The 11,776-nt window shown below is 41.5% G+C and overlaps 2 protein-coding genes across 2 annotated transcripts in view; both read left to right on the plus strand.

The window, feature by feature from the left end:
• The window catches only part of focad (focadhesin), a 66,150-nt gene extending 64,132 nt beyond the window's left edge, over window positions 1-2,018 (plus strand). The window contains exons 42-44 of the mRNA XM_082155534.1: window positions 477-728; window positions 1,387-1,462; window positions 1,604-2,018. Coding sequence (XP_082011660.1) covers window positions 477-728; window positions 1,387-1,462; window positions 1,604-1,677 — 402 coding nt within the window. The 3' untranslated portion in view covers window positions 1,678-2,018. The remainder of the gene's footprint in view (window positions 1-476; window positions 729-1,386; window positions 1,463-1,603) is intronic.
• Window positions 2,019-9,462: 7,444 nt separating this feature from the next.
• LOC309493038 (putative C-type lectin domain family 20 member A) lies at window positions 9,463-11,507 on the plus strand. The gene is given in 2 exon segments (XM_082162095.1): window positions 9,463-10,866; window positions 10,870-11,507. Coding segments are annotated over 2 exon segments (792 nt in total). The 5' UTR covers window positions 9,463-10,215; the 3' UTR covers window positions 11,011-11,507.
• Window positions 11,508-11,776: the final 269 nt, after the last annotated feature.

Consider the following 11,776-nt stretch of genomic DNA (forward strand, 5'->3'; position numbering starts at 1 on the left):
TCATGGTTTCTACGGAAGTAAAACTGAAGGGTAACGCAGATTTGACGTCACGTCACATGACAACGGAAACATTTGGCATGATGTAAGCACACAAGGCAACAAAATATATAACACTGTTCTAGTGGATTTTGGATATTTTAATCCAAAAATCGTACATATTTTGCCTTTAAATCGGCATGAAACGAGTCTTTTTTTTTCTATGCGCTGGTTTCTCAAACAAGAAAAAAAAAGTTATTTTGTCTGTCGGGAATTGTTTGGATGGTTGTGCTTTGCTATTGGTCGATTTCATGTGAGTGACAGGTTGCCCCGCCCTCGTGCCAGTAAACACATCATCAGAGATGAGATGTTGATGCAAGAGAGAGGAGAAGATTTTTTGATTAAAGATTGAAAAAATAATGATATGCTCAGATAAATCGTTTATAATACAGAAATATTTTACTGATTTCATGGTGACTCTAAACATAATGTCTTTGCAGGGCACAGACTTCCTCCTCGGTGTGTTTTCTGCTGCGGTGGCGTCCTGGGCGGACCATTGCTCCCCGCTTCTCATTGGCATCAGGGCCCAGTGGTTTCCCTGGCGTCAGTGCTCTCAGTCAACAGAACTCACTCATGGCCTGTACGTCAACCCTGCCACCACTGAGCTGTCGGTCTCCTCATGCCTCTCTGGAGTCCCACACAGCATCAAGCAGCTGCTCGCCAAAGAGCCGTGGAAGGCCCAGTCACAAAAGGCATGGCATGTTTTACCTCTCCTTTTACTATTTAAATATGTGGAGTTCTGGTTAATGTTATGGGTTGCTTTGCACAGTTTAAGATGTCATTCATGTCCATTGCACAAATGAGTTACACACCATTGTAATACTTAGTCCTCAACCTTATATATTAGCAATATCAGTAGTAATTACAATTAAAAATAAAGCTAATATTTTCCTGTTTCTCTACTATTCGGCATTGCATTTATTTGATCAAAAATACAGTAAAAAGTAATATTTAGAAAAAAGATTAAAATAACTGTTTTCTATTAAATGTAATTTATTCCTGTGATCAAAGCTGAATTTTCAGCATCATTACTCCAGTCTTCAGTGTCACATGATCCTTCAGAAATCATTTAAATATGCTGATTTGCTGCTCAAGAAACATTTTTTATTATTATCAGTTTAAAACAGTTAATATTTTTGTCGAAAAACCGTGATACAATTTTTCAGGATTCTCTGATGAATAGAAAGTTCAAACGAACAGCATTTATTTGAAATAGCATTTGAAAGTCTTTACTTACACTTGATTTACTTAGTCTTTACTTACTTGATCACTTTTGATCAATTTAGTGCTGCTTTGCTAAATGAAAAAAAAAAAAGACTGACTCTACTCTTTCTTTCTGTATGCCATCAGTTCATCGACTGGCTGTTCAGTATCACTGAAGCCCCTAAGCCGAGTTTCTCCGAGACTGCCGTACTCACAGCCAGAGGTGAGAAGCTTTGTTTTAAACAAAATCAATAATTATTCTTTAATCCGTTTTAATTGCATGATCACAAGAAGCAAAGGATTGTTATATAGAGTTTATATACATTCTCTCATTTGACTGATTTGTATCTCTTGTTTTTCTTAGCGGCATTAATGTCTCTGAGATCCACGGAGGAGTTCAGGAAGAAGGGTGTGTGGACCAGGGCGTATGGCTGGTGATCCTGTGAAAGCGATGGCACACCAACGGCTAGATACTGTTTACTTGCTTGTGTGGAGGAGCATCTACATAACAGTGCTAATGTTTGAACAATTCACAAACTCCCCATAATCTCCATCTGTTCCCAACCAGAGAGAAAACTGACATGTTTAATAGACTGAAAGTAGGAATACCTACTTAAAAGTGTTCTTTTAAAAAAAAGTGACAGTGCACATAAAAATGGGCTCAGAAAGCATCATTTTCAACTTTTGGTAATTTCCACTTTCATGCTTTGCATGTAAAATGTATTGACTATTTTTTTTGTGACCAGTTATGTCAAATAAAGGTATCTGTGCCATGCCAAGTATCTTTTTCTGTTTAAATGAAGCTCACTCTTTTCGCATAAATTTCCTTTCACTAAGAAGTTGAAATCCAGATCAAACTGATTTTAACCTCTTGCTTCCTTTAACCCGACAGCTTTCTGTTTCCCATCAGCCACTCTGATACTGAATACAATATCTGATGCCCGATGGTCTATATTGTAGCCTGGTCCACACTGTAGCTTAGGCTAGCCAAGAACTGCCCATGTAGCCACCATTTCAAATACCCTAAACAGACTAAATTGGGCTTCAAAGTGAATCAGGGTGAGACAAAAACACGTTTTGGAAGAAGAATTTATGATGTATTGACTCATTATTAGAGTAAAGACATTTAGAATATCACACAAGATTTCTATTTCAAATAAATGCTGTTCTTTTGAACTTTTCTATTCATCAAATAATTCTGAAAAACATTTACCACGGAAATAAATTAAGCAGCACCTGTTTTTAACACTGATAAGAAATGTTTCTTAATCATCAAATCAGCATATCTGAATGATTTCTGAAGGATCATGTGACACTGAAGACTGGAGTAATGATGCTGAAAATTCAGCTTTGAGCACAGGAATAGATTGCGTTTTAAAATAGGAAATGGTTGTTTATTTTTTAAATGATAATATTTTGCTGTTTCACTGCATTTTAATCAAATAAATGCAGCCTAGTTGAGCATAAGACACTACTTTCAAAAACATTTTCTAACCAATCCCAAACTTCTGAACTCTTCTGTTCATACTGTGTATTTTTCCAATGAATGAAATGAAATTACAATTTGTTTGAAGGAATGCTGTGTTCTCTTCGTTTCATCAGATTTGCCTAGCAGAAGATTAAACGATTAGTTTAGGTAATGGTTCAGGAGCCTCGCGCAGTGATTGGTCCGTTCCTTCTGAGAGGAGTGGAGCTGAAGCCATCCACAACTTCAGTTTTTTGTTTTGTTTTTTCAGCATAACTGCTCAACAAAAAAAACATATTAGAATCATTAAATGATTCATAATAAAATGAAGGCAACCGTTACAAAGGGTCTCTTTGGAATGAACATCAGAGACTCAACTTTCTCTGCGTCAAGAAAGGATACTCTAAACAAGTCAACGTCAAATTCATCTTAAGCTTAAAGGCAGGGTAGGTGATTTGTTCCAGAAACATTTTTTGTTATGCTGGTTGAAAGTCTGGATAAATGTGGATCACCTCCCGATAGCAATCACTAAGTTAAGCGATCTAAATGTATTTATATTAGTGGTGGGCCGTTATCGGCGTTAACGTGCTGCGTTAACGCGAGACTCTTATCGCGCGATAAAAAAAATATCGCCGTTAATCTATTCTCCAAGTTGGGTTGGGAGATGGCTCTATACTACACAAGCTATGATGACGCAATCTACCCGCGGCCGCGAGGTAAACCCGGCTGCAACGCATATTCGTCGTCATCTTAAGTAAACACGGCTGAACGTGAAAGCTGGTGAAAAAGATCGGTGCAACATCCATTATTTGGACTTGGTTCGGGTTTAAGCCGTCAGACGAGCAGCAGCAATACAGAGTGTGTGGGGTAACAGTTCGGTAAGTTAACACACGACTAATCTAACACAGTCTCACCCCAAAACGTCATATACTGACGCGTCTTGACCATGCGTCAACATACCACGAAAAGGGTACCCCCTAACGTCCATGTGTGACGATTCGGGTTATGGGTAGGTTTAGGTATGCGTTATGGTACCGCTAGGAGGCGCTGCTGGTGCGCTTCTGTCTGCGTCTCATATTGACGTTAAAGGGGTACCCTTTTCGTCGTATGTTGACGCATGGTCAAGACGCGTCAGTATATGACGTTTTGGGGTGATACCGGGCTGACTAATCCGTTCGACCACCTCAAATTCAAAACGAAACATGATATCACTGAATACCAGCGCGCGCGTATTATTCCCATTCCAATATATCTTAGTGGTGTAGCACATAATCTCGATTTTAAGAATCATTGTTGTGTTTCTTTTTAACTGAAAAGACATCAGTTAGACAATATTCTAATTTTAAATTTGGGGTTTCATAAGCTCCAAGCCATAATAAACATTAGACCTGCTTAAGTCTCTGCAGCTAGTGTACTTAAATTTTATTTATCTGCAAAATGATGTTGTATACTTACAGTTTTGCACAATATATGTTCTCAAAACTACATACACCCTTTAAAAAAAATAACATTTAGCAGTTTAGCATGGGTCTGTGTAATCTGTTCTGAAATGGTTTTATTATAATATACTGTATATCGTTATCACAAGAGGCTGCAATGTATATCACAATATAGATTTTAGGCCATATCGCCCATCCCTAATTGATAGCCTATAGTAGTTGATAATAACATAGGCCTACCTAATGTTGCCTACGGACGGTAACAGTAACCTTTTACAGTCTATGAGTAGAACAGCTTTCTCAAGCAGTTTGTGATGCATTTTGGAAACAGGAGATGAGCCCCTGGTCTAATGCGCCACCTGGCTTGAGAAACCCGTTCTCAAAGACTTACTTTTATAGTCATTATTTGGGTAGCACACATAGTCTGAATGCCTTCGGCAGAATTCAAATGAGCCATTTTAATCTAGATTAATCTAGATTAATTTCAAAATTAATCTAGATTAATCTAGATAAAAAAAATTAATCTATGCCCACCTCTAATTTATATATATATTTGTGGAAGGCGTAGGACCATCAAATGTTCGTCCAATCATTGCATCAATGAAACGATATCCTACCTGCCTGTCAACATATTTCCATACCTCCGCGCACCTGCTCGCACAGACGTCACGCGTCATCAGCGCGTTTCATGCTATAACAGACGTCAATCACTGACAGTCACTCCAGAGTTCCAGAGAGGCGTGTTACGGGCGTGTTTTAGTGAAGCGCTGTGGAGCTTCTGGCCCGACAGTGGAAACGCTGGCCTGGTGCTATTAGCCCGAGGCTATCAGCCCGGCACGGCCCGTTTAAACCCTGGCCCGGCCCTGGCCCGACAGTGGAAACGCGGTTACTGTTTCCCTCCTGAACCCAGGGCCGTCGCTAGTGGGGTGAAAGGTGCCCAGGGGTTCCCACAAAATCCAGCAGTTATACTATATAGGCCCCTGTTGTATGAATAATTCTAATATTTATATTAGTTGTATGCCTGCGAATTCAAATGAAAACCACAAAAACATGCAATTTGGTTAAATATTTTTTCCAAATATCTACTTCTCTTACCTCCCTATAAATGGTTTAGTCTGATCTAAAGTATTTATTAATTATTCAGTCAGTGACAAACATCAGATGGACCCAATAAAACTGTAAGTCCCACCCCAGCTCGTGAACAGAACCAGAGTTGAGGCGGCAGTGCCTGAAGTTAACGATGAACTTGGTGGAAGAGCAGGAGATTCCTTTCAGTTCAGACAACTCAAACATGCATTTTAGTTTGAGACCAGTTTAAGCCGAATCTTGCAAAAAGTGTTTTGTTTTTCAGATTAGTAAAGTCCCTCATCTCTCGTAACTCTCAGGCAAATCTGTGTTTGTTTTGTAATTCAATCTGTTTCTACAGTCTCTTGATTTCCCTTTCCAGCTGAGATGTCCCTGTTCACTGTGCATTCAAAACAGCCGGTGATGAAGTGAAGTAATACCAGGGTTACTAGTTAAATAAAACCTGAAAACTTTGTTACATGAAATAAAACAATAAAAAAACTAACTTATTTTATATCAGCAAGTTAAGCATTTTCATTTCGTTTATCTTTATGTACTAAAATAATGTATTAAAGGATTAGTTCACCTCAAAATGAAAATTTCCTGATAATTTACTCACCCCAATGCCATCCAAGATGTCCATGTCTTTCTTTCTTCAGTGGAAAAGAAATTAAGTTTTTTGAGGAAAACATTTCAGGATTTTTCTCTACACAACGGACTTCAATGGCAACCAGAATGTTGAAGTTCAAATCAATGCCGTTTCAAAGGGCTCTGAAGTGCTTCAAAGGGCTCTCCACGATCCCAGCTGAGGAATAGGGTCTTATCTGGCGAAACGATCGGTCATTAAAAAAAAAAAGAAAAAAGTATATACTTTTTAACCACAATTGTTCGTCTTGTGCTGGTCTGCGACGCGCCACGCATAGTGTCATCACGTTGGAAAGGTCACGCGTCACGTCATCTTTCTAAGTTATTTGTCTCTGTACTCCGGTTCAAAAAGGTAGGGAAGGGTGAAAAATTCCATCTCATTTTCCCTTCCAACATCGTCCAACATCTTTGTTTTAATTTATTATTATTATTGTCTTCTTTTTTTCCGTGACCTTTCCGACGTGATGACCCTATGCGTGGCACGTCGCAGACCAGCACAAGACGAACAATTTTGGTTAAAAAGTATATACATTTTTGTTTTTGTTTTAGAAAATGACCGATCGTATCGAACCTCCTGTAATACGAGGCCAGACCCAGGAAGCTCCTCAGCTCAGTGATGTTGGTTGGTGGGGGCCAGTTCCTCACCGCAGCCACCTTTGTTGGGTCAGTAGCCATCCCGCTCTCACTGAACACATGCCCCAGGAACAGCGTCTGGCGGGTGAGCATGTTGCACTTGGCCGGGTTCAACCGCAACCCTGTGCTACGGATGGCTGTTAGGACCTCCCGTAAGTTGTGAACAGCCTGGTCAAAGTGTCTGGCATGGACTAACAAATTGTCCAAGTAAACCACACAGCGGGTGCGGGGAATGTCTTTAAGGATCCGCTCCTTCAGCCTCTCAAAGGTGGCTGGGGCATTACATAGTCCAAAGGGCATCACTTTAAACTGCCACAGTCCTTGCCCTATGGTAAATGCAGTTTTGGGCCGGGCCTTTGTCGCCAGCTCCACTTGCCAATACCCCCTGCGGCCCAGGGACTGTCTGAGGGCTCAATAATGCCGTTAGCTGTCATTTCTCTGATCATTTCTTCAGCAGCCTGGCGCTTGGCGAGAGGCAGTCTATGGGGGCGCAAGCGAATGGGGGCCTCGGATCAGTGTCAATGTGATGCTGCACCAGACCTGTTCTGGTACAGTCCTCCTCTCGGGCTGCAAAAATGTCCACAAAGTCTCCCAATAGGCGTTGTAACCACTCCTGCTGTGGCGCGCTCAGATGCTCACTGCTTCGCCGCCCCAACTCCTCAACAGCAGCAACAGTTTCGAGTGACTTGGGAGCGGATGGAGCATGCGGTTGTAGTGACTGAGATGCACTGGTCTGAGCTGCAATACTCCCCCGGGGCTCACCCTGAGTCTTTGCAGCTCTCTGGTGGCGGTTGGGGGCCGGTGCTTCTCCATGATGGCTCCGGCCCAATCGGAGCGGCACGGTCTTGTTACCTAGGCATAGGGCAGCCCCCTTCACATCGACACATGCTGCCCAGTGGGCCAACAAGTCTAAGCCCACAATGCAGCGAGCGAGCCAGAACTCGTGGCTCGTCTGGCTCCTCCCCACCACCACAGACAACAGCTTCTTTCCAGGCATTACTGTCCTCTCACCCGTGACAGTGAGCAGTTCAGTATTGGAGGGGGTCCACCGGAAGAGGACCGGCTGTTCCTGACAACAGTCCTTTTCGTAGCAAGCAAATGGTGGACCCCGTATCCACCAGGGCGCTGCAGGGCTGCCCATCAACAACACAGTCCAGATACAGTCCTCTGGCAAACCCGCAGCGCCCCACAGTAGGGCAGTCATTGTGGAGGGGTGTTGAAGAACGGGCTGAGGGTCCCCTCACCGACTCACTCCGAGGTCGTTTCCCGGGGGTGACGTTGCCCAGGGCCGGCGGCTCGGGTCAGGGCAGTCCCTGGCGAGATGCCCCAGTTCTCCGCAGCGGTCTAGCCTCGACCTCATCGGGGGTCGCTGCTGGTTGAACCCGGCTGACCTCCTCCTCAGATCGGACCCCGTCCACCTCCCGTTCGGCGGCTCTCGTCAGATGACGCTGGAGTGGTGATTGACCTGCTGCCAGCCCAGCCTGTAGCACCTCCTCAGCCCGCTCAGCATCCTTTTTTTTTTTACTTTTTTACTCCTTTTTTACGCCTTTTTTTAATTCATAACACAGAATAAGAACTGCACAGGCAAAACCCCATCTTCCACATCTCTTTCCATGATGGTGAGAACCACATTTTTACATAACAAAGCAGTAAATGAACCAAGATTACCTGAACTAACTTGAACATAAACACATAACTTTACTAACACAAAAAACCCAACCATCTTGCTTTAATAAAGCATAAATCAACTCCCAACAAACAATTACCCATAATGCACCCAGCTGCTAGCGCTGACTGCCAGGTCATTACAATATGTTAAATAGCATACAAGTATGTTAGATAATATACCAGTTATATCTGGATATAAGATTTGGAAGTCTGTGATTCAATGTTTAATCTGCCAGCATTTCTAAATAGAATGAGTGGTTTACCATTTGGTTTGTCTCTTTGTTTACGTTTGCTGCCATCTACTGGTGCCTGAATATCACTGCAGTTTTTACTACAAATTACATACAAATAAAATGACTGTTACTATGGTCAACAACTGAATTTTTGAGAATATGAGGTTTTATTGAAAATGGGAATGACTTTTGGAACTCTCAGTAAAATGGGTTGCAAATTACAAACCTATTAATGATCTTCTTCAATTTATGCCATTGTTTTCCAGCACAAGTCTGTTCCTTCTAGTGTTGGGTCCGAGTCGACCTTTGTCGAGTCCGAGTCGAGTCCAAGTCCTTAACAATCGAGTCCGAGTCCAAGTCCGAGTCTAAAATGTCAGAGTCCGTGTCAAGTCCGTGTACAAATTCATCCGAGTGTGTGACAAGTCCGAGTTCATTCAAAATTGGACTAGAGTCCGAGTTCGAGTACCCCAACTCTAGCTCCTACATTTACAGCTGTCTTAAAGAAAAAAAAAGAAAAAAAGTTTCTTAATGTACTCATTAAATTACTGAATTTAATGTACTTCTCAAATGTGCTTACGATAGTGATGTTACGTATGACACTGAAGCTTCGATGTGCGATCGCACATGCAACACAATTTCTAGTGAAGCCCCGTATCGGGGTGTGTATTGATTTACTAGAGTCACGTGATCGACGACAAATGAAGCCTCACTTTCTGTCCAATCACGTGCGCATTTCGGTTTGGGTGTCAGAAGGCTCGAACCCCAGATCTTATTTAACGAGTCAGTGTTGGCTCAGATTGGTTGATGGGTGAGGAGAGACAATTTATTTATTTAATGAACAAATCAAACACAAACATGTAAGGCTTTTATTTGTACACATTACATTGAAACTATGGAGTGTGTTGTGGTTGCTTCATCTGCCAGAGTTTCTAACACAGGCTTCTTGCTGCTTTATTTTCCATCTCGACACTCTCGAAGCTTTGAATCTTTTCCCGGAACAGTCTGGGGAAAGCCTCAGTGATTCATGAGGCTTCATTTCCCCATCCGTAGCGTACGAGTGAGTCAGACCCGGACAGCAACACACGGAATCCACGAGTGCCAGATGTGGGCCGGATCTGGGCCGACACTTTGTTGCTGTCTGGGAAGAAATGAACGAATCCACAAAAAAGAACGTGTCTACGCCTCTCTTCCAGATGTGAAATCTAAATTGCAAATGCTCTTGAAATTGTGTGCAGCTGAATGGTTTCAGATCTCCGCCTTGTAAACACCCCCTAATTAATGTCATTAACAAATTAAAGAGCACTAGTCGACGTCTAAATGCTTTACTTGAGAATGGCGAGCGGCAAGAATTGCTCAGATTTCCAAATACCTGCAATCCTTCACCTTAGGCCTGGTTTTACAGACTGCATGGTTAAGCAAGGACTAGGACATTAAAGAATTAAAAGACATTAAAAAATATTACTGTGCATCTTGAGAAAAAACAATGGCAGTGACATATTTTAAGATATGCCAGTCCAAGTTGTTTTCAGTTAAAACAGCTCAAACATACATTTTAGTCTGAGACTAGAATTAAAAAAAATTTGTGAAACCGGGGGTTCATTTATCGATATTTCCTTTCTTTGAGTCACCTGATTTGCCTGTTGTTCACGTTTTGAGTAAAGAAATTTGTTAGTGTAATGCCTAAAGGGCCTAAAGCAGTGAAGGTCACTGTGATGTCAGAGCTGACCTGGTTTTTATTGGTCTGTTCATGGCAGAAATTTGTGAAAGGTGTGGCGTGTCAGCAGCATCATGACATAAAAGTGGAATCCCACATTTATTAGGAGTCCAAATGCTTCACTGGGAGATCACCTGTAGAGACATGAAGGCTTCAGTAACCGTGCTGCTCTTTCTGAGTCTCTTTGAGCTGAATCTCAGCGTCTACAGATATCACTCTTTTGTGAATGAGAAAAAGTCCTGGAAAGACGCACAGAAGCATTGCAGAGCGCTCTACGATGACTTGTCCACTGTCAGAAGTAAAGATTTACAGAAGCTCTCTATCAATCCTCTAATTAAAGAGAATTTTTTTTGGATTGGACTTGAGAGAGACGGTGAAGACAATGACAAGTGGATATGGTCCGAAGGCGGGCAGGCGACGATTACGCTCTGGGACGATGGAGAACCAAATCATGATTATGAAAAATGTGGCGCTATTAAAAAACTCACATATAAATTGCATGACATCGGCTGCTCTGGGAATCTAAGATTTTACTGTATGAAGGTCTTTGAGCTGATCCTGGTGCAGCAGGAAAGCACATGGGAAGAGGCTCTGGAATACTGCAGACAAAACCACATCAGCCTGGCCATACTAGACTCAGAAGACATTATGGAAGAAGCGCAGATAAACAGCACAGCAGCCGAAACAGCTGACGTGTGGATTGGTCTGCGCTTTATCGTTGGTAACTGGATCTGGGTAAATGGAGAATATCTGGGCTATAAGGTCTGATCTGCGGATGGAGAGCTCCAGTGTCCTGCCATGGATCAGCGCTGTGGAGTTTATAATGTAAAGAACAAGGTTTGGAAACCCGCAGACTGTGAGCAGAGACTCAACTTTCTCTGCGTCAAGAAGGGATACAACAGAGTCTAATAATCTTTGAAGGTTAGCAGATACTGTGAACGGAGAGTCATTTTCAGAAACATTTACTTTCTTTGCTTTGTTTGTAATGGCTGAACATCAGGATGAAATTGATAATGTAGTCCTGAAACTTTAGCTAGTTTTACAGGCAAATGTTGACCTGTGTAATGCGTAAGAAATCCCTTTTAGCCGCACTCATGTAACTTATTTTATTCGATGCATAGAAATGTTCAAAAAAAGAAAAAAAGAAAAAAAAATGAATGTTTGAATTCTTTTATTTAATATTCACTTGTATTTTGGTAGCAGCACAAGCCTCGCTGCGTAAGTGACACTGTAGCAACTTTACGTCATGACGTATTACGTCATCACGTTGGAAAGGTCACGGAAAAAATTAAAATAATAATAATAATAAATTAAAACAAAGATGTCGGATGATTTTTAAGTTGGAGGAGAAAATGAGATGGAATTTTTCACCCTTCCCTACCTTTTTGAACCGGAGTACACAGACAAATAACTTAGATAGATGACGTGACGCGTGACCTTTCCAGCGTGATGATCAAATGCTATCCAGAAGTTAGGTAGTTTAATACATTATCTTATTTCATAACTAAAATGAAATGTGAAAAGCAATAGATAATTTCATTAGAATGCAAAGTAATATTAGTGTCAGTAGAGCGCAGTCTTGTGTGGATATCAATATTGTCCTATTAATGCATTATCTGGTTGTGGTTACTTTGATTTTAAATAAATGAATATCAACATTCTGGTAGATATTTTC

Source organism: Leuciscus leuciscus, assembly GCF_965113295.1.
Source record: "Leuciscus leuciscus genome assembly, chromosome: 2".
Taxonomy (NCBI): domain Eukaryota; kingdom Metazoa; phylum Chordata; class Actinopteri; order Cypriniformes; family Leuciscidae; genus Leuciscus; species Leuciscus leuciscus.